The 21948-nt window shown below is 50.9% G+C and overlaps 1 protein-coding gene and 1 long non-coding RNA gene across 2 annotated transcripts in view; one reads left to right on the forward strand and one right to left on the reverse strand.

Annotated features, from left to right (window-relative positions):
* Positions 1-1026, reverse strand: part of SLC25A33 (solute carrier family 25 member 33) — a 34213-nt gene extending 33187 nt beyond the window's left edge. Inside the window, exon 1 of the mRNA XM_077763844.1 lies at positions 959-1026. Within this exon, the coding sequence (XP_077619970.1) occupies positions 959-1026 (68 nt within the window). The remainder of the gene's footprint in view (positions 1-958) is intronic.
* Positions 1027-11925: 10899 nt separating this feature from the next.
* LOC144231333 (uncharacterized) lies at positions 11926-18337 on the forward strand. The gene is made up of 3 exons (XR_013335050.1): positions 11926-12174; positions 13320-13528; positions 17357-18337. It is a non-coding gene; the product is annotated as an uncharacterized LOC144231333 (long non-coding RNA).
* Positions 18338-21948: the final 3611 nt, after the last annotated feature.

A 21948-nucleotide genomic window follows, 5' to 3' on the forward strand; every position in this document is an offset into this window, starting at 1 on the left:
GCCCGAGCCCGGGGCGGCACGCGGCGGGGGTGTGGGCCCAGACCCTGCGCGCCCATTGGCCGGCGTGATGGCGTGGGCGGGGCGACTGCGCCGCCTGGGCGGGCGTCTGCTCCGAGCGACAGGCTGGGCGGGGCCGGCCTGGGCCAATGCGCTGGGAGTGAGAACCGGCCGAGGCTGCTTGGTCCCCGCTGTGATGCCGAGAAACCCAGCTTGGCAAAGCCTAGCGAGACCCAGGGCCGGACTCTCTCCCCCGCCCCCCTTTTTTTGGTTGTATTTTTAGTTTAGTTTTTATGATACGATGTGCAAACGGTGTGTAAATTACATATTGCATCCCACGGCTCTGTAGTCAACGCCCTGCTTAGGGAAAACACATAATCAAAACAGCCTAACTTATTTTTGATTTTTCTATAATTAGCATTATGTTCTGCAAAAACGCTTTTGGTCTATCCTTACTGATCGTCTGCCACCCAGGCTTCTGAGCTCCAAGCGTCTACATTAAAGCTGCTTCTCTACTTGTATGTCCTTGGGTCACTGTCAAACTCAGCTTGGCGTCTTACCTCTGAGTCTGATAGGCCTTCCCTGGCCACCCTACAGCACGCTCTATCACATGATTCCATTTCATTGGCTCACATAGGCTCCTGCAGTTACTTTGTTGATTTGTTCCTCTAAGCTGATCTTCTACCCCTGGAGTGTAAGCTCCAGGAGAGCAGGGATCTTGTTTCTTTTATTTCTGGTTGTTCCTGACAAGGTACCTGCCGCGAGTAATGACCAAGAAGCTAATGAATACTTGTCCTGAACTGAACTCATCTTTCCATTCTTCCCCTTCCCCAGACCTGCCCTGCCTCTTGTATTTCCTGTCCTGGTGGTGAAACCACCATCTGCACAGCCACCAACACTAGAAACTTCCCTGTTACCTTAGACTCCCCACTCCCTGCTTCTCTCGCAGCCCATCACTCACCTGGCACTTGCATCTCCTGGAATCCTCCCAAAGCCACCCCTTCTCTGTGTTCCTTCCGTTACCGCCATTGAAAGTTTTCATGCCTTTCACCTACTTTGTAGTAATGAATCTGCTCCTTTACCTCGTCCGTCCGTTGTTCCCCAATCCCCTCCCCCTCCAGAGGCACAAGGCACAGAATATACCAACCCTTTGTTTTCAATCTCCGGAGTGGCTAAAAGCAGTACCTTAACCAGACCAAGCTGTTAGATGTCTAGTGTGTAAACACAAAGAGAGCTTAAGCCGAAGGGAGATTGTGTGCAAACACAGGAGCTAGGTATTTGATTGCTGGGACTCTTTAAAAACAGCTCTTAGGAGCAGTCATCCAAAACACAAATGCAGTGAATACACCATATTAAAACCATTACTCCTAGGCTTAGAAAGGGGGATAGTCGTTTGGGAAAAAAGAGGAAAGGAAGGAAATAAGGCAAACAGGAAGAAAAGAGCCGAGATTCTTTGTGTTTCCTGGATCTCCAGGATCCCTTGCTTTAGCTGCTTGTGAAGTCAGCGTTGGTCTTAGCTGAAGATGATTTATGAGGCATGAATAGAGGGAAAGAGAAAGTAATACAACCCTGTGAACCAGGAGGGAACCTCTCCCATCTAGGCAGGACTCTAACCCGAGGGGATGCCATCCTTGAGACAGCCCTCCACGCTGGCTGCTCTCACAGGAGTGTCTAAGGCTGGGACCCAGTCTTCTAACACCGGGGCTGGGAGCCAGCGTCTTGCTTTTTTTTTTTTTTTTTTGGTTTGTTTTTTTGGTGGAGGCTCCAGGCTCAACGTGGGGCTTAATCTCATGGCTCTGAGATCAAGAGTCTCATGCTCTACCAACTGAGCCAGCCCCAGGTGCCCCCAGCCTATTTATTTAGAGAAAGAGAGAGAACTTGCATATGCAAGTAGGTAAGGGGAAGAGAGAGGATCCCAAGCAGGCTCCACACTGTCAGCGCAGAGCGTGATGCGGGGCTTGAACTCACGAACTGGGAGATCTCGACCAGAGCAGAAGTTGGACGCTTAACCGACTGAGCCACCCAGGCACCCCCAGGCTCTTGCTTTCTTTTGCTAAACTAGCCTAGGCTGTGCTGGACGCATGAACGGGCAGCCCCGCCTCCTTGTTAATAGTAACACTGCCTTCATGTTAGAGTTTTTCCAAGGTCTTTCACATATATTATCTTGTTGGATACTCACAATGTTTGGCAGCCTTGTTGTTTTCATTCCCTTTTTATGGATAAGCAGGACAAATTTGCCCAAGGCCGCACAGCCAGTTAGCAGCTGATGCAATGATTTGTTCATGCCTCTGTGCTTTGGAACATGCTGTTGCCGAGGGCACCTCCTTCCTCTGCTGGCCCAACGCCTTCTGGACCTCCTCTGAGACCAGCTCAAAAAAAATCAGCCTTTCTGTGAGGCCGCCCCCGTTTGCGTGGGGGACAGAGCGCTTCCCTCTCCTGTTGCCTATCACTCAGCAAAGGGATTGTGGCTGTGGCTACCAGGTTACGCTGCTGTGCCTTATTGCAGTGCGTGGCACTGACATTCACACCCTGCCTGGCATGTGGGTTGGTGGGAGTGAAGCCTGGGACAGTATTTTCAGGAGGAAGTCTGGACATTTGGCCAAAATGTTGAAACGTGCACATCCTTTGACTGCCACGTTGAGGAAGATACTTCATTCATTCATTTATCCAGCACCTGTTTATTGAGCATTTACTGTTTAAGGTAATGTTCTAGGCTCTGGGGGCACATCAGGGATTAAAATGGATAAAAATCCTTGTCAAAACAGGAGCGCCCAGATCCAGCGATACATCTGAAGGATTATGCATCAAACCAAACGAGATATGTCCCAGGAATGAAAGGCTGGTTCACATTTGGAAGGCAATCAATCTAATTCTGCATAGGAACAGACTACAAGAGAAAAACCAGACGATCGTGTCAGTAGATGCAGAAAAAGCAATTGACAAAACGAATACCCATTCCTGAAAAAAGCTCTTGGCAAACTGGGAACGCGAAGTTATTCCTCTCCCTGAATAAGGGCGTTCAGAACAAGTCTACAGCTGACATCGTATTGGTGGTAAGATTGCTTGCCTCTCTCCCTAAGGTCAGCGATGAGAAAAGACATCTACCCTTCCCACTTATTCGGTGTGGTACCAGAGGTCCCAGCGGGTGCAATAAGGCAAGAAAAATAAACAAAAGATGTGAAGATCAGAAAGGAAGAAGTAAAACTGTCTTTAGTCACAGACGACCTAACAGTTTACTGGGGAGTCCTAATGAATCTGTTTAACAGGAACTAGAATTAGTGAATTTAGTAAGATCCTAAGAGACAAGGTTAATATACAAGAAAGAAATAACGTTTGCTAGCTGCAAGCAATTTGAATATGAAAATTTTTTTAGTGTTTATTTTTGAAGGAGGGGCAGAGAGAGAGACACACACAGTCTGAAGCAGGCTCCAGGCTCTGAGCTATCGGCACAGAGCGGGATGCGGGCTCCAACTCACAAGCTGTAAGATCATGACCTGAGCCAAAGTCGGACACTTAACCGACTGAGCCACCCAGGGACCCCCTAAAAAACTCTATTTACGACAGCATTTGAACAACAGCAGCCGTGTAAAGAAGCCAGACCTAAAGGACTATGTGATTTCATTTATATGAAAATCTAGAAAAGGCGAAACTAATGTACAGGGATAAGACATCAGTGGATGCCTAGGGCTGGGGATAGGAAGGCGCTGACTGCAAAGAGGCCAGAAGAAATTCTTAGGGTGATGAAAATGTTCTGTCTCTGTCTCTGTCTCTGTCTCTGTCTCTGTCTCTGTCTGTCTCTCTCTCTCGGTATACATATTCGTCAAGCTTCAGTAAAATGGGTGCATTCTATTGTATGTAAATCCTATCTCAGTAAAGTTGCTTGGAAAAGAAAAAAGCCAAGCAGACTACAGGTATAAGTATACGTACAACATATCAGGCTTAGGGATGAGGAAGGACGCAGACAGACAGTTATACAGGGAGATCCACTGAGGCACGGCGCCATTTAATCCACCACTCCCAGACTCTGTAGGTAGGGAAGGAGAGGCTCCTTTGGGTTTTTGCAACTGTTCAAATTTCGAAGGGCCTGAGGCTTCCTGCTGACCCATGCTGGTTTCTTCTTGCTTTCTTCCTCTGATTGTTGACTGTCAAACCTCTAATTGCTTTTTTAATCCTTGTTTTTCTGCAAAGCTGACGGCTGCTGGGAAAACACCTCCCACCGCATCCCCACAGGCTAGGATTTCAGATCTTTGAAGGGAATTGTAAGGAGCATTTTGGTTCCTCATTGAGCCCAAGGTTGGAAACAGGGCTGTTTTCTCTCCGGACAGGCCTCACCTAGAATGAGCTTATGTTCAAGGCCTCTCTGCCTTCCCAGGGGCTGGTGGGTAGCGGGGGCAGGGAGTATGGTTGGGGGCCAAAGGACAGATGCCCAGCGGGCTGCTGCTCTCCCTTCTTTTGTTTCCCCTTAAGAAATCCAGCCTGAGCCAGGTTTCGGCCACAGTAATAATGAGGCTCCTAGAGCCCAGCCTTCTCGCTAATAAAAGGCCTGTGTTGTTCCCACCCCTGAAGGCTAAGGCCACAGCCAGCAAGTTACCCTCTTCGGGTCCGTCAGGCTGGAACCTGTTTGTCTAAGCCCTTTGTGAGCCCATCGTCCCTGCCCCGTGTTCCCCTGTTCCTTTCTTAGAAGGAATGCACCATAGGGGAGGAAAGGCACATTTACTTCTACCCTTCTAGACACCCCCTGTCATAAAAGAGAGATTAACAGGAGAAAAACAATTTAATTTCATAGGTTTGCAGCCCCCAAAGATATCAGATTCCCAGAAGTGACCGGAGCAGATAGGTTTTCTACCTTTTATAAAGGGAAACCATGAAATTTATGAAGAATTGACAAGACAAAGAAGCTCCGGCTTTTTTGGAATTTGGAAAGGAAGTAACAAGGTTTGTTTATCCGGCCTTCTCAGCCAGAATTCCCTGGCTCTGGTGATGTCTTTCTTTCCCCTGACGCAGGGAGGGTACCTTTCATGTGGGAGATCATTTCCTGCTTGCAGGGGGCACCGAGGAGAGTCAGAGTGTCCTTCAGGCACCGGGTGCTTCTTAAGTAACTTTAATTCTAAATGGTCAATATACCAGAGTGGCATATCTTCAGGCGACCTGTCCTGAGTCCCATGAGCATCTCTGGTATAATGTCAACTCCCATGTATTTTGAATAACGCTTGGGGGTGCCTGGGTGGGGCTCAGTCGATTAAGCCTCTGAATTCAGCTCAGGTCATGATCTCATGGTCTGTGAGTTCGAGCCCCGCATTGGGCTCTGTGCTGACAGCTCGGAGCCCGGAGCCCGCCTTGGATTCTGTGTCTCCCTCTTGCTCTCTCTGCCCCTCCCCCACTCACGCTCTGCCTCTCTCTGTCTGTCTCAAAAAAATAAATAAATAAACATTAAAAAATATAATAATGCCTGGAACTTGGTGGAGACTGGATAGTAACCGATGGCACTTGGAACTGAGCTACCTGACCGGCCAGGCAGGTACAGTCTTCTTCCTCCCCTGGCCTTCCCTCCCACGCTTCCTTCTGTTGCAGCCTCTGAGCACAAAGAGCATAGAGCTCTGTGGCCCAACTACCAGGTTATGACATCTCTCATGCCACAGTTTCCCCACCTGTATGAGGAGGCTAGTCATGGTTCATACTGCAGAGTGGAGACCAAGCACAGTAAATCTGCTAACACGTCCCGCGTGCCGGGCACTGTTCTCCATCCTGCTAGGACTCTAAATGGAGCTGTGACCGTATCCCCCTTTACTGTGTCACAGAGAGGTCAAATGGTTGGCCTCGCTACTGAGCGGCAGAGCTGGGATCCGAACAGAGGAAATGCCATGGCGGAGGGCATGTGCTTACCCACCCAGCGACACGGTCCAAGGCAGGACTGTGAGCTCTTCTCACAGTACTGAGCGCACAGACACTGTCACCCGGATTCTTACCTATTTACAGCCATTGAAGTGCACAAGAAGTCTTGTTTCAAAGTGGGCTGGAAAGAAAGAGGTTAAGGAGCTGTGTAATCCTAAAAGAAGAGAGAGTTGTCATTTATTGAGCACCTGCTGTATGCCAGCCTTGCGTGGCGGATGCTGTAAACACAGAACCCCTTATCCCAAATGGCCAGGTCCGTTCTGAGGGACTTTAGCGAAGTCAGAAGTCGCATATACCATATACTAGATGACACCCCCAGGGCACCACGCCCTCTTTGAAACCTTTTCCAATAGTTCTCCTTCCTGGGATTTAACAACACCCTGTAAATAGCCTGATGGTCAGGCAAGGTCAGGGTTAGCCGTGAAATGAGGTGGAGCCCCATCAGCTGCCCAGGGAGTCAGCCTCTAGTCTCCAGGGCTTTTTGGATGTTGGAGTAGTGCATGAAGGACTGAGCGGTGCTGCTTCATTTCATCCTCTGGCAACCCTGGGAGGCAGAGCACTGGCTAGGCGCGGGCCAGCACCATCTCCCGTAACCCTCCCGAAGAGCCACGTCTGTTTCATCATGCCCCTTTCCTGGAGGAGCAGACTTGAGCTTAGGAGAGGCTGAGTAAGCTACCCCTGCCTGCAGAATGGGGGCGCCTCCCCAGTAGGCTGAGCGCGCCCACCCTAGAGTCAGGCCACGGGGGTTCAAGTCCCAGGACCTTGGGCGAGCCAGCCTCTCGGAGCATCTGTTTCCCCAGCTGTAAAAGGAGATGATCGTAGAGGAACTGCAGGAAACACATGCCTCCTTATACGCTTGCTTCTGGTCCCCCAGCCCCTCAGTGTGGGGTCAAGCCACATCGGTGGGAGGTGGCTGGCAGTTGGAAAGGCTAGTTAGGGCAAGGATCTTTGAGGACCCTTGGCGCAGGAAGTGGAGTCTGGGTTCTTGTCCCCAGAGTGTGGCCTTGAACTGAGTGTGGCCCGCTGCTCTCAGCCTGACAGCGCTGAGTCCTGAGGGCGGCTGGGCCAGGAGCGGTCACGTGCACGTGGCCATTGCATAGGGAGAAGCAAAGGTGACCAGATTCATGGCAGCTTCCCACCACTGGGAGTGAGGGGGGTAGGGCAGAGCAAGAGAGAGCAGTGGGGTAGAGACCACCCATTCATTCGTTCCCGTGACAAACCCGGACTTGTCCCCCACTCTGCTGTAAATCTGCGTGCAGCACGGGGCATCCGTGGTGGTGAACTTCACACGGTCCTGCCTGCCTGCAGCTTCGGCCTCGGAGAGAAGAAAATCCCGAGTGGGGAAGAGTTCTTCTTCCCCGGGGAAGCTTCCCCTCAGTTGCAACCTGCGAGACTTTTGAGAAGTGACAGCTCTCTCTGGCTTCCTGGAAGGCCGTATGGGAGTTGGTGGGCAAGGGACGCAGAACAGGGCAGCTTGGGGCATGGGTCCCCCGCCCGCCCCCCGCCCTGGGTCCTGGAAGCGTCGGTGAAGCGGGACAGGCTTGGATGAGTCACTTTTCTTTTTTGTTTAGTTTCTTTATTCATTTATTTTGAGAGGGAGAGAGCGCGCAAGAGTGAGCAGGTGCGGGGGAGGGGCAGAGAGAGAGAGAGGGCAGTGCGGAGCCCGACGTAGGGCTCGAACCCACAAACCATGAGGTCGTGACATGAGCCAAAATCAACAGCAGGCTGCCCCACAGACTGAGCCACCCAGGCGCCCCGAATGGGCCCCTTTTCAGTGGGCTTTTTCTCTGGGCCTGCTCGCTCAGGGAGGCAGAACTAGGGCTCCCTTCAGAGGGCCGGAGGGGTGATGTGCCAACAAGCCCTGGTGGGGGGGGGGAGGGGGTAAGAATTCATTAGCTCCTGGAAACAATCCCATGTTCACCGTGCTCCCTGGGGAGCTGGCTCCGGTTGCAGGCCTGACGTTGCCATAGTCTATGTAGGGCAGAGCTGGGCCGCCGCTGCCCTGGGCCAGGTCAGGGGAGGGACCCACAATCCTCGCTAACATTTATAGAGCTCCCGGGCTTGAATTAAGTCACCCGACTATTGCAACAACTGTGTCAGGGAGAGACTTTTATTACTGTTCCCATTTTACAGATGTGGACACTGAGGCACAGAGGGTTTTAACCAGTGTGTTTCGGCTCCTGAGGCTGTGCTGTGACATCCTCCCAGGACTGGATTAGAGGCTCTAAGCAGAACGCATCCCTAGGCTTTCTCCCTCTGACGTTCTAGTTAAGCTGATCTGTGAGCCACCTTCCCCACGGGTCCCCCCTCTTTGTGCTGATGCATAAACATGATACAAGTGAAGAAGAGGGAGGCAGAGGCAAGGAAGAACAGGCTGGGGTCTCATTACCACAGGGCTTTATCTGCCGTGGCCGTGGCCATTGACGTCAAAGATAAGGATAACTGGGGTGAGGGGGCTCAGTCGGTTAAGCATCCGACTTAGGCTCAGGTCATGATGTCACTGTTCATGAGTTCGAGCTCTGCGTCGGGCTCTGTGCTGACAGCTCAGAGCCTGGAGTCTACTCCGGATTCTGTGTCTCCCTCTCTCTCTCTGCCCCTCCCCTGCTCATGCTCTGTCTCTCTCTCTCCATCAAAAATAAATAAACATTAAAAAAGAAAAAGATAACAGGGGGCACCTGGGTGACTCAGTCTGATAAGCGTCTGACTTCAGCTCAACTCCTGATTCTTGAGTTTGAGCCCCACATTGAGCTCAATGCTGTCAACGCAGAGCCCTTCGGATCCTCTATCTTCCTCCCTCTCTGCCCTTCCTCTGCTCGCTCTCTCCCTCTTAAAAATAAATAAAACATTAAAAAAAGATAACTGAACACACCACTATGCTCTGCCGCTTATGGGCTGTGTGACGTTGAGTGAATTAGCTGCCTTCTCTGAATCCGACTTTCTTTTTTTTTTAATTTTTTAATATTTATTTCTGAGAGAGAGAGAGACAGCGTGAGCCAGGAAGGGTCAGAGAGAGAGGGAGACGCAGAATCAGAAGCAGGCTCCAGGCTCTGAGCTGGCTGTCAGCACAGAGCCCGACACGGGGCTCGAACCCACGAACTGTGAGATGTTGGACGCTTAACTAACTGAGCCACCCAGGCGGCCCCCGACTTTCTTTTTTATAAGAAGGTGCTTAAAGTGCTTGCTTCAGGGGCACCTGGCTGGCTCAGTCAGTAGAGCATACGACTCTGGGGTTGTGAGTTGGAGCTACACATTGGGTGTAGAGATTACTAAAAACAAATAAAATGCTTGCTTTTCACCAGGTGGTTCAGGATCGTCCCAACACCAACCCTCTCTGATTTAGAAGTGGCCCCTCCTGCTTCCCTGAGGCTCAGCCGTGGTTTCCTCATAGCTCTTATCTGCCTCCAGGCCCCTCCCACTAAACAGGTGGGGTCCAGGACAGGGCAAAGTATTCCCCAAACCAGTGCTCAAGGGCACCGGGGGAAATGTGGTTTGATTGTTGACAAATAAGGTAGGTCTCGTGGCCCATGCCAATTTTACAGATGGGGAAACTGAGGCACTGGGAAGTTGCATCTTACTGAGCTGTACAGCTAGGAGGGGCAGAGGTAAGAGGAAAACAGTCTTCTCATTCCAGATTCCGGGCTCCTTCTGTCCTATCCTGATGCTCACTGCCAAAGGGGATGTTCTGGGCAGTTGACAATGCGGTTTAAAATGAGGTTCCCTACAGCTCAAACACTGCCAAGCTTCCCAATCTGTGATGGAGGGGCCACACCCTCTCCCTGGGTGACCTCACCCAACCCGATAAGACTTTACAAACCATCTATCCCTGTGACCCCACCCTTTCCCTGAGATCTCTTCAGATCTGATCCACCTATTTACTTGACCCTTACAAAGGGGTGGTGAACAGGTGGATGGAATTTAACGTTGACAAGGCACATCTATTGATTATTCATCCCATCCTTCCCTGTATTTGCTATCCCCCCCCCTCAACTGCCTTATCTTCCCCATTGGACAGTTACCAGTTACCATTAGAAGGACATTGCCACACACAGATTGCTTTCTAGTTCTGGAATCAGGCCGGGGCTTAATGGTGTCATCGAATCATGAAAAGTCTGAGTTATATATGTAGTTTTTTGGGAGGGGTACGCCTTTTTTTTTTTTAAGCTTATTTATTTATTTGGAGAGAGGGAGTATGAGTGGGAGAAAGGCAGAGAAAGAAGGAGAGAGAGAATCCCGAGCAGGCTCTGCACTGTCAGGACCGATTCCCATCCTTGTGGAGGTCATATTCCAGTTGGGGAGACTGTCAGTAACAAGAAACAAACGGTACATTAAATCATTACCTGGTGTCCAATACCGTAAAGGAAATAGGTGGGGTTCGGGGATGATTAAGTGTGTGACCTATCGGGGGCGCCCGGGTGGCTCAGTCGATTAAGCGTCCGACTTTGGCTCAGGTCGTGATCTCATGGTTCATGAGTTCGAGCCCCGCATCGGGCTCTGTGCTGACAGCTCGGAGCCCAGAGCCTGCTTCAGATTCTGTGCCTCCATCTCTCTCTTCCCTCTCCAGTTCATTCTGTCTCTGTTTCTCTCAAAAATAAGTAAACATTTAAAAAATTACCAAAAACATGCGTGTGGCTTATCTAACATTCCCTTTGGAAAGGGCAGTTGGGGAGAGCTCTCTGCAGAGGTGCGGAGGGACCGCGGGGCCCTCCCCTCTTTGGTTCCAGACTGTCTGCTCCTGGGAAGTAGCTGATTGGATACCAAAGGACCCCTTTGCTAGAAAACTCCTCCAAATCCAAGATGAAACATAACAAATAACTTTTATTTACTTTTAAAAAATATTTATTTATTTTTGAGAGAGAGACAGTGAGCGAGTAGGGGAGAGGTAGAGAGAGAGGGAGACACAGAATCCGAAGCAGGCTCCAGGCTCTGAGCTGTCAGCACAGAGCCCGACTCGGGGCTTTGAACTCACAAACTGAGGATCAAATAAACCTGAGCTGAAGTCGGAGGCTTAACTGACTGAGCCGCTCAGGCGCCCCTAAAATGTTTATTTGTTTATTTTGAGAGAGAGCGAGCATGTATGTGAGCAGAGGAGGGGCAGAGCAGCGGGCTCTGAGCTGATGGCTTGATCCAATGAACTGTAAGATCATGCCCTGAAATCAAGAGTTAAACATTCAACCGACTGAGCCATCCAGGTGCCTCCATAAATTTTAATCCACAAACCTGATTATTATTCTCTGATTCATTTATTTTTAACACTAATAATATGGATGCAACACAACTTTCCATTTTAACCACTTTAAGAATACGGTTCAGTGGCACTAAGTACATTCACAGTATTGCACAGCCATCACCACCGTCCATCTCCAGGAGTTTTTCATCTTCCCAAGCAGAGAATCTGTCCCCATAAAATACTAACTCTCCGTGCTCCCTCCCAGAGTCCCTGGTAATGTCTCTTCCACTTTCTGTCTCTGTGAATCTAACTGCTCTAAGCACTTCCGGTAGGTAGAATAATATGGTTTGTCTTCTTGCGGCTGGCTCGTTTCACTTAGCATAATGTGTCCTCAAGATCCAACCATGTTGTAGCAGGTATCAGAATGACCTTCCTTTTTTTCCCCTTTTTAGTGTTTATTTATTTTTTAGAGAGAGAGAGACAGAGACAGAGAGACAGAGTACAAGCGAGAGAGGGCCAGAGAGACAGGAAGACACAGAATCCGAAGCAGGTTCCAGGCTCCGAGCTGTCAGCACAGAGCCCGACGCGGGGCTCGAGCCCACAAACCATGAGATCATGACCTGAGCCGAAGTCGGACTCTCAACCGACAGACAGAGCCACCCAGGCGCCCCTATCCTTCCTTTTTAAACGCTGACTAATACTGCATTGTACGTATAAACCACATTTTGTTTATCCATTCATGTGTTGGGGGTTGGTCACTTGGGTTGCTTCCGCATTCTGGCTGTTGTGAAGAAGACGGTTATGAACACGGATGTACAGATATCTGTTCCCGATACAGCTTTCAGTTCTTCTGGGCATGCGCCCGGGAGAGGCGTTGGTAGATCACATAGTCATTCTTATGTTTAATTGTTTCGGGAGATCCCATACAGTTTTGAGTAAAACCACGGGAAATCTCCAGAGGTCAACAGGCAGAGGGCTGTGGCCACCCTCTGCTTATTTGCTGAACTTTATAACCCAGGGGTTTGGGAGCAGGTGGTTGAGGAAATGAGGGTGCAGGTGGGGTTCTCCGGGGCCACAGCCTCTCTGAAGGGTGGACTTGAACACATCTGCCAGCAAAGGTAGGTGAGGAGGCTTGTCTGTCATCTGGATGCAAGGAGGGGAGAAAAAAGGCTCCCCTGGCAATGTGTGTTCACCGGCTTTCCTCCATGTGAGTTTGGGGTTTGAACTGGTACCACCTTGAGCTCCAAGGGGAAATAAATGGGAAAATTAGGCTCGCCTTCGCTTTTCTCCGCAGCATGGACTGTGGCATGGCTTGGTGAGGGGTCCTTTCTTGGGATGGTGGCCCCAAGCATTGGAGAGAGGTGACGGAAGAGGGGGAGGCGGTATGGGGGTGCTAATGAGCTGTTACCACTGTGGGGACATGGGGCCAAATCTTCTTGGGATCCCAGGGAAGCTGTGTAGGACTCGGTTCAGAACGTCCCCCTGAGGGACAGGGAGGCTGGGTGTCTGTCCACCAGCTCCTATTCCTCGGGGTTCAAGGTTGCTCCCATGGGGCTAACTCGGGGGTCCCTCAGACTGCCGGTGTTCACATAGCAGGGGGCTGGTCTCATGGAGGATTCAGGAAGCCACAGGGGCCTGCCTAGGAAGTGGCTGCCNTGGCTGGGGGGGGGGGCGGGGGGGGGGGGGAGCAGTGCTGGAAATTCTAACAGAAGCCCCACCCCCTCAACAGTGGTTTTACCCAGGGTTCATCCTTCCATGCCTGGCTGAATGTGAGCTCAAATCCACCATTTCAAAACACAATCTGCCCCTGGCAATATTTCCAGATTCTTCTGTCACGGGACGCTCCTGCTTGCCTCGTGCCTTTGTACGCGCCGTGCCCTGTGTCTGCCCCCTCTTTCCCTGCTGGTCCATCTACCTCAAATGTCACCCCCCTGCGGGGCCCTCTGTTCTTCTGCCCCAGCTCGGGCTGAGCGCTCCTCCTCGGGGCGCCTCTGGTGCCTTGGCCCGGAAGTCCCCACTGAGGACATTTGTTTACATCTGTCTTTTCTGCTTTAGTTTTTACTGCACGCCTGTGTCTCAGGAAATACATGGAAATGAACAGACCACAGAGTCGTCTGGTCCTGTCGTCAGGCAAGCCTTGCTATGGAAAAGCCGGCCAGCTTAGTTTCAATAACCCTGTGTCCTTGAAAATAACAGCACTTAATTCTTTAAAAGTCTGGGGATTTTATTTTATTTTTTAAATGTTTATTTATTTTTGAGACAGAGAAAGACAGAGCGTGAGCAGGAGAGGGGCAGAGAGAGAGGGAGACACAGAATTCGAAGCAGGTTCCAGGCTCTGAGCTGTCAGCACAGAGCCCAACGCGGGGCTCGAACTCACAGAACGGCAAGATCATGACCTGAGCCGAAGTCAGACGCCCAACCGACTGAGCCACCCAGGTGCCCCAAAAGTCTGGGAATTTTAGATGACAAAGTGTGGGTATCAATGCTTTTGTGTTTGTCTTCTTCTTCTTTAATCTTTATTTTGAGAGAGAGAGAGGTAGAGAGAGAGCTGGGGGGGGGGGGGGGGGGGGGGGGCGGAAGCACGGCCCCAGGGAAAGGAGGGGGGCGGGNCAAACAGGCTCTCCACTGTCTGCATGGAGCCTGATGCGGGGCTCAAACTCACAAAGCAGGAGATCATGACCTGAGCCAAGGTCAAGAGTCAATGCATAACCGACTGAACCACCCAGGCACCCCTTGTTTTTGTCTTAAATGAACTCTACTGCTATTCAGTGGAGTTTTGAAGGCACCTGTCAGCTCAGGGCTCAGGGCTCCAGGGACGCATCTCTGGGACACTGGCTCCTCCTGGCAGTGGCCAGGGAACTTGCTGTTCTGTGACAGTGTGGAGAAGCTTGCTTCCCCAAGGGCTTTCCCCTGGGGGAGGGCAGGGGCTCAGCTAAAACTCTAGGACAAGCCTGAGGTTGCCAGCACTTCTCGGACAGCCACGGGGACAAACCAATCTTTCCACTGAGAAGCAGGGCTGGCACTTCAACCCCGGTTGTTAAGGACACCGCGTGGGCAGGGACTTGGCCCCCATCTGTGCCCTCGCTGGCAGGCCACAGTCACAGATCACATTTCCATCCCAGGGCCTTTAGAAGTTCCTGAACGGCAGATTTGGTCACAAGTCTTCCGTGAGGAGCAAACTGGGAAAGTGACTTTGAGTGGGTGTTTTTTTCTTTTAACTGTTTATTTTTGAGGGGGGAGGGGACAGAGGGGACAGAGGATCTGAAGCATGTTCTGCCTTGACAAGATCGAAGCTGACGTGGTGCTGAAACTCATGAATTATGTGATCATGACCTGAGCTGAAGTCGGCTGCTTAACTGACTGAGCCACCCAGCCATTCCTAAAGATTTTATTTTTAAGTTATCTCTCCCTACACTCAACATGGGGCTTGAACTCACAACCCCTGACTCAAGATGGCATGCTCTCCTGACTCAACTGGCCAGGCGTCCATCCATTGTCCCCATCCTTAAAGTTTTATTGGGACCCCACCATGCCCATTCATGTACTTGTTGTCTGTGGCTGCTTTTCCTACAAAGGCTGAGCTGTGTTGTTGAGACAGAGATCGGATGGCTGTAAAGCTGAAAATAGTTACTGACCGGTACTTTACAGAAGGTTCACTGAACCCTGGGTTAGCATACTGGTGATAAAACAGTTCATGATGACACCCATTGGTAGCACTTGGTCAAATGCTGGGTGACACTGTGCATCCTGTACATGTGCGATGAATGAATGAATGGATGGATGCATGCATGCACGAAACGAACAAGGTAACTCGGCCGCATGCAGAGGTTTAAATGCGGTCGTTCCCAGATCCAGGCTGCACAGATGCTGAGGCTCGACACTCGTGTGCCAGTCAGGGACAGCAGCGGTGAGCCAGCGTGCTGGCACGGGGCCTCAGGAGGCTGCTCTTCGGACAGCCACCAAGCCAGCTCTGCCCGGGAACACACCTGTGCCAGGGTAAACGCCACTCCCTTATTCTCGGAGCTGGGAATGTCAGGTGACCCTGACATTTGTCCAACCTGCCTTAACAAAGAGTCCCAGACTGCGTGGCTTAGACCACAGAACCCCCAATTCCGGAGGCTGAAGTCCCGGCTGCAGGTGCCACCAGGTTTCGCTTCATGGGAGGCCTCTCTGCTTGGCTTACAGGTGGCTTTCCTCTCCCTGTACCCTCCTACGACCATCCCTCCATGAGGGGGCACCCCTGGTGCCCCCTCTTCTTACCAGGACACCAGTCAGTCCTATTGGATGAGGGTACATGGCCTCATTCAGCTTTGATCTCCTCCTTACGGGCCCTATTTGCAAATACAGTCACATTCGGAAGTATCAGGAGTTAGGATTCAACATGAACTTGGGGTGGGGGTGGGGACACAGTCCATTACACCTAATCTTTTTTAAATCAAAGTGTACCGGGCACTGTGGCCCCTGCCTTCCCACCAGCAAATGCCCTAAGCATGTTCTGGGGCCCAGACACTGGGGACAGGACCTGAGGAACTTGGGCCCTGCCTCCCGGCCACCTCCTTCGGGGGGAAGCCAGGACCCCGTGGCCGCCTCCTCCAGGCAGCTGGTCCTCGACTGACCTTGTCGGCCCTTCTCTGCCCCCCTCAGCCCCTAGCCTCAGACAGCCCAACTTTTTTGGAAACTGAAAAAAACTCTGAACTTTGTCCCAGAGCAGAGAATCTGAGTTTCTAGCCTCAAAGCCTGTGTTAAGGTGGGGAGAGACAGGAAGGGAAAAAGAGTTGCGATCTTTCTTCCAAGAGGAGGAAAACAAAGTGCTCATTGTTCCGCAGCTCCTAGGTGATGCCCCGTCCTCGGCTGGGTGCTCCCCACGGCCCAGCAGCCGCCTCTGCAAATATCCTTTTTGCTCAAGACCCTGCCAACCCTTTCTGCCCCCAAAGGCCCTCAGCTTGGCTTCAAAGAGAAAGCAGATGTTGGGGCGGCTGGCCTCCAACTCCCGGGGCTTCCTGCCAGGGATCCACTCGGCTCGACCCCTCTCCTTCCTTCCGTGCAGCGGGAGAGGGTCTTCCCTGTCTCTGGCTGATCGCTCCCCCCAAATCCCTCCAGCTCCACCGCTGATCTCTTCTGCATTTAAGTTCTTTTTTATTAAAAAAAAGTTTTAATGTTTATTTTGAGAGAGAGAGAGAGAGAGAAAATGGGGAGGGGCAGAGAGAGGAGGAGACAGAGAATCCCAAATAGGCTCCACACTGTCATGTCAGCACAGAGCCAAACGTGGGGCTCGATCCTATGAACCATAAGATCATGACCTGAGCTGAAATCAAGAGTCAGAGTCTTGGGGCGCCTGGGTGGCTTAGTCGGTTAAGCGTCCGACTTTCGCTTAGGTCATGATCTCATGGTTTGTGGGTTCGAGCCCCGCGTCGGGCTCTGTGCTGACTGCCAGCTCAGAGCCTGGAGCCTATTTCGGAGTCTGTGTCTCCCTCTCTCTCTGACCCTCCCCTGCTCACGCTCTCTCTCTCTCTCTCTCTCCTAGAAATAAATAAAACATTAAAAAAAAAAAATAAAAGAGTCAGAGTCTTAACCAACTGAGCCACACAGGTGCCCCAGTTATTTATATTTTTAAGTTTATTTATTTTGAGAGAGAGAGAGAGAGGGCACGCCCATGTGTGTTGCCTGCACTTGAGTGGGGGAGGGGCAGAGAGAGGGGGGAGAGAAAATCCCAAGCAGGTTCTGCACTCTCCTCGCAGAGCCCGACTTGGGGCTCGATCCCATGACCACGAGATCGTGACCTGAGCTGAAATCAAGAGTTGGTGGCTTAACTGACTGAGCCACCCAGGTGCCCCTCAGTTTTCTTTTTTAATAAAACCTTTAATTTTAGAATCATTTTAGATTTACAGGAAAGCTGCAAAGATAGTACAGAGTCCCACCCCACCCCTTCCCCCACCATTAACATCTTACATTATTATAGTCTGTTTGTTACAACTAATGAACCAGTATTGTTACATTGTTGTTATTTTTTAAATGTTTTTTTTAAATTTATTTTTGAGAGTCAGAGAGAGACAGTGTGAGCAGGGGAGGGTCAGAGAGAGAGGGAGACAGAATCTGAAGACAGGTTCCAGGCTCGGAGCTGTCAGCTCAGAGCCCGACACGGGACTTGAACCCACGAACCGTGAGATCATGACCTGAGCCGAAGTCAGACGCTCAACCAATGGAGCCACCCAGGCGCCCCTTGATACATTATTTTTAACTTGGGTCCATACTTTATTCACATTTCCTTAGCTTTTACCTAATGTCCTCTTTCTGTTCCAGGATCCCATCCAGGACACATGACATTCATCATCATGTTCTCCTTAGGGTCCCTTTGGCTGTGACAATTGCTCAGACTTTTCCTGTGTGTGATGACCTTGACCGTTCTGATGACCTTGACCATTCTGAGGAGGACTGATCAGGTGTTTTGCCGAACGTCCCTCAGTTGGGACTGATCTGATGTCTTGCTTGGGATCAGATTGGGCTTGGTGATTTTGGGGAGGAAGACCACCAAGGAGCGATGACCTTCTCATGACATCGTATCAAGCGCACCTGCTATCAGCATGACTCACCACTGCTGGGGTTGATCATGGTCACCTGGCCGAGGTGGTGTTTGCGAGCTGTGAGCACTGGAAAGTTCCTCTTCGTCCCCCCTTCTATGGTCCCCTTGTTGGAAGAAATCACTGTGCATAGTCCACACTTCAAGGGTGAGGATTATGCTTCACCCTCTTGAGGGGTCAGTATCTACATCCGTTATTTAGAATTCCTTTGTATGTGTTGGGCTCTCCAAAGTATGTATGTATTCAATCATTTATTTGTACCAGTATGGATTCACCGCCATTTATTTTATATTCGAGTTGTTATCAATACTACACTAGTTTGTTGTTCAAAGTGTTCTACTGCTAGCCACCAGAAACTTCCAGTTGGCACCTGTCTCCCTGACTCAGCCCCACGATTTTGCTTTTTGAGCGCTTCCTTACTTTCTGGGTCTACAAGGTGCTCTAGCCTGCTCTTACCTGTCCCTCCCCCACCCTAGCATCAGCCGCTTCTCCAAGGAGCCCGGGTCCTTGTTGTCGAGGAGAATGGGATCAGAAACCCAGGTCAGGGGGCACCTGGGTGGTTCGGTTGGTTAAGAGTCCCACTCCGGCTCAGGTCATGATCTCACGGTTTGTGGGTTTGAGCCCCGTGTGGGGCTCTGTGCTGTCGGCACAGAACCCACTTCGGGTCTTCTGTCCCCCCGCCCTCTGCCCCTCCTCCACTCATGCACACATTCTTTCTCTCTCTCAAAAACATTAAAAAAAAAAATTAAAAAAGAAAGGGGCACCTGGGTGACTCAGTCGGTTGAGTGTCTGACTGCAGCTCAGGTCGTGATCTCTTGGTTTGTGGGTTTGAGCCCCGCGTCAGGCTCTGTGCTGACGGCTTGGAGCATGGAGCCTGCCTCAGATTCTGGGTCTCCTCTCTCTCTGCCCCTCCCCCGTTTATGCTTTCTCTCTGTCTCTCAAGAATAAATAAATGTATAAGATTTTTTTTTAATTAAAAAAAGAAAGAAAGAAATCCAGGTCGGGGGGCTCCGTGGCCATTCCTTCTAGCCCTCCTGCGGGGCAAAACTGGACATGTACCCCTAAACACAGTAGCCTGTGCATGTCTGCACATCTCTAGTTTCTGGGTTCATCCATCTGCACTTACATGAGGCTGAACGTGAGTTCCTACTGATGTGTCCAGCGCTAACCCATTTGGATCGCATGGTTTGTTCTGTGCTTCCCCAGGCTTGTCTGTCTGCTTCTCCAACAGGGAGAACCTGGCTCCCACCGTCCACCATGCACCGTCCGGTTCATTTAATCCCAGCACATGCGTGTGGTGTTCGCCCGCACACGGCGAGGAACGGCTTCAGCGACCAGGGCGCAAGGGCTTTTCCTCTGTCTTTAGTCCTCTGGTCTCCACTCGTCCCCAGTGTGTCAGGTGACGTCAGGCGGGCACCTCCTTTAGCGAGCTCACAGCACATGTTTGTAACACGGTCAGGTTCTTTCTTCCCTCACAGCCTCCCTTCCATTCTGGGACACCTCCCCCCCCCCAACCTCCTCAATGAGCTTTGAAAATTTTGCCTCCATTAAGGGTCTCCCCTGGCACCAGGGATCTTGAAATGCACAGTGTCTCCCGGAACAGGTTTGCTGCCCCCAAGTCCCAGTACGTTACCTACTCTGCCTTCCCTCCGACCCTGGCCACCCTGACCTGTTGTCCATCTCCCTCCTCTGTGCTTTAACTGAACTTGACTTTCCCTGTGGGTTCCTGTCCTCCGGCATTTGGTGTCTTTGAAAAACCTTCTCCCCAAGGACCTTGGGTCCCTTCCACCCTGGCACCACCTGGGTCCTGCCTCTCCCTGCCTTTTAATTTTTTTTAAATGTTTATTTTTGAGAGAGAGAGAGAATGGGGGAGGGGCAGAGAGAGAGAGAGAGAGGGAGACACAGCATCTGAAGCAGCTCCAGGCTCTGAGCTGGCTGTCAGCACAGAGCCCAACACGGGGCTCAAACTCACAGACCGCGAGATCATGACCTGAGCCCAAGTCAGATGCTCAACGGACTGAGCCACCCGGGTGTCCCCTGTGTCCCCCTTTTATAGCCAAACTCTGTATGTGTCCTCAGCCTGACTTCCCACCTCGTCACTGGAATTGCTCCTGTCCCCGTCACCAATAGCTTCCTCGTTGCTACACCCAGAAGCCCTCCCTCCGCCCTGTGGCCGCCTCCCCCTGCAGGAAGCCCGGCCCGCCCTTCTCGCTCAGCACTGTCCCTCCCCGTGACTCATTTCCTCTTGGGTGTTAATAAGCGCCCACATGCTGCGGCTCCCACGTGGACACCCCCGCCGGACTTGTTTTCGGTGATCTCCTCCTGCTCTCCTTGAAGGTGACTGCGATACACGGGACCCACCGCAGCCTCAGTCCCTCGCTGCCCACCGCGATTCTAGAAGTCACCACAAAGCAGGGGACATAAGAAAATTGCGTTTAAATCCAGAAATTTAAGAAGTCACTTAAAAGTTAATCAGCTGGTGGGGGGAGGGGGAAGCGGTGCCTGTGGGTGGCTCAGTCGGTTAAGCCTCTAACTCTTGGTTTCTGCTCAGGTCATGGTCTCCCAGTTCATGGGTTCGAGCCCCACGTTGGGGTCTGCACTGACAGAGAGGAGCCTGCTTGGGATTCTCTCTCTCTCTCTCTCTCTCTCTCTCTCCCTCTCTCTGCCCTTCCCCTGCTCTCTCTCTCTCTCAAAATAAATGAATAAACTTAAACAAAATAAATAAAAGTTAATGATCTGGGCAGTAGTCCACTGGCATTCTCTTCCCTATGGCTGGCTGCACTTCCTTGACTTTGCACTGCTGTCACCATGTGGGGTGAGCTCTGGTGAGTGGTGGAAGCATTTCTGGAAGCCTTTTCTGCAGTCGCTTAACATACACAGACTTGGCTATGGACCATATAAACACACTCCCTGAACCCCAACTCCGCCTCCCCTCACTAGACCCCAAACGTGGCCCGCAGCCATTGTAACAGCCCTGACGGGGGGCGGGAGGGGGCTTGAGTTGGGAGGGGTGGTCTCATGGGAAGAAGCAATATTTAACTGACTGCAGTTGAATAGGTCACTTTTGCAAAGTTTGCAAAGTTTTGCAAAAACATTTGACCATTCCTAGGGTGCCTGACACCGAATCTGGACCCTCCTCTGGGTACAGACGTCCCCCTTTCCCCTGGGAAGAGTTCATGACCCAAGCTCTCCTGGTGAGTGGGCCAGATGGTGTCAATGATTCTCTCTCTCTCTTTTCTTTTTAAGTTTTTTAATATTTATTTATTTATTTTAAAATGAGCTGTCAGCACAGAGCCTGATGCAGGGCTTGAACTCACAAACAGCGAGATCATGATCTAAACTGAAGTCAGATGCTTAACCAACTGAACCACCCAGGGGCCTCTGCCCACAGTATTTTAAAGGACATTTGCACATTTTCTGCCTCTGGTCCCAAAAGAAATGCAATATTTTGCAGACTTATTTACACAAATACTCATAGCAACATTATTCACTAGCCAAATAGCATAAAATCCCGAATGACCAATATCCTATGAACAGATATACAAAACGTGATCTCTCCACATGATGGAATATTGCTCAGCATGAAAAGGAATCGAGTGCCGATGCTGCTACAATGTGGATGAGCCTTGAAGACATTACATCATGTGAAAGAAGCTGGACACAAAAGGCCACATATTATACGATTCCATTTCTATGAAATGTCCAGCACGGACAAATCCATGGTGACGGTAAGAAAGCAGATTAGTGGCTGTCAGGAACTGAGGGGAGACAGGGGCGCCTGGGTGGCTCAGTCGGTTGAATGTCCAACTTCATCTCAGGTCTTGATCTCACGGTTCATGGGTTTGAGCCCCACATCGGGCTCTGTGCTGACAGCTCAGAGCCTGGAGCTGCTTCAGATTCTGTGTCTCCCTCTCTCTTTCTGCCCTTCTTCTGCCCATGTTCTGTCTCTCTCTCTACGATAAATAAACATTAAAAAAAAAAAAGAAACTGAGGGGAGACAGAATTAGGGGGTGATGCCTAAGGCTTCTTTGTGGGGTAAAAATGCTCTAGAATTGCTTGTGGCCCTGACTGCACCTACCTGTGAATAAACTAAGAGCAAATGGTACACTGTGAGCGGGTGAACTGTATGGTATGTGAATTACAGCTCCATAAAGCTGTCGCTAAAAACCGAAACAAAATAAAACCCTTACTGACTGCTTTAAGACAGTCTTTACTTAGAGTAATTACCCTTCTACTCACAACCGGGAGGTCGTCACTGGGTGACTCCTCACTTCTCAGGCTGACTCAGTGACAGTTACTTTCCTGACAAGCATG

This window comes from Crocuta crocuta, unplaced genomic scaffold (assembly GCF_008692635.1).
Source record: "Crocuta crocuta isolate KB4526 unplaced genomic scaffold, BGI_CrCroc_1.0 scaffold13, whole genome shotgun sequence".
NCBI classification, from domain to species: domain Eukaryota; kingdom Metazoa; phylum Chordata; class Mammalia; order Carnivora; family Hyaenidae; genus Crocuta; species Crocuta crocuta.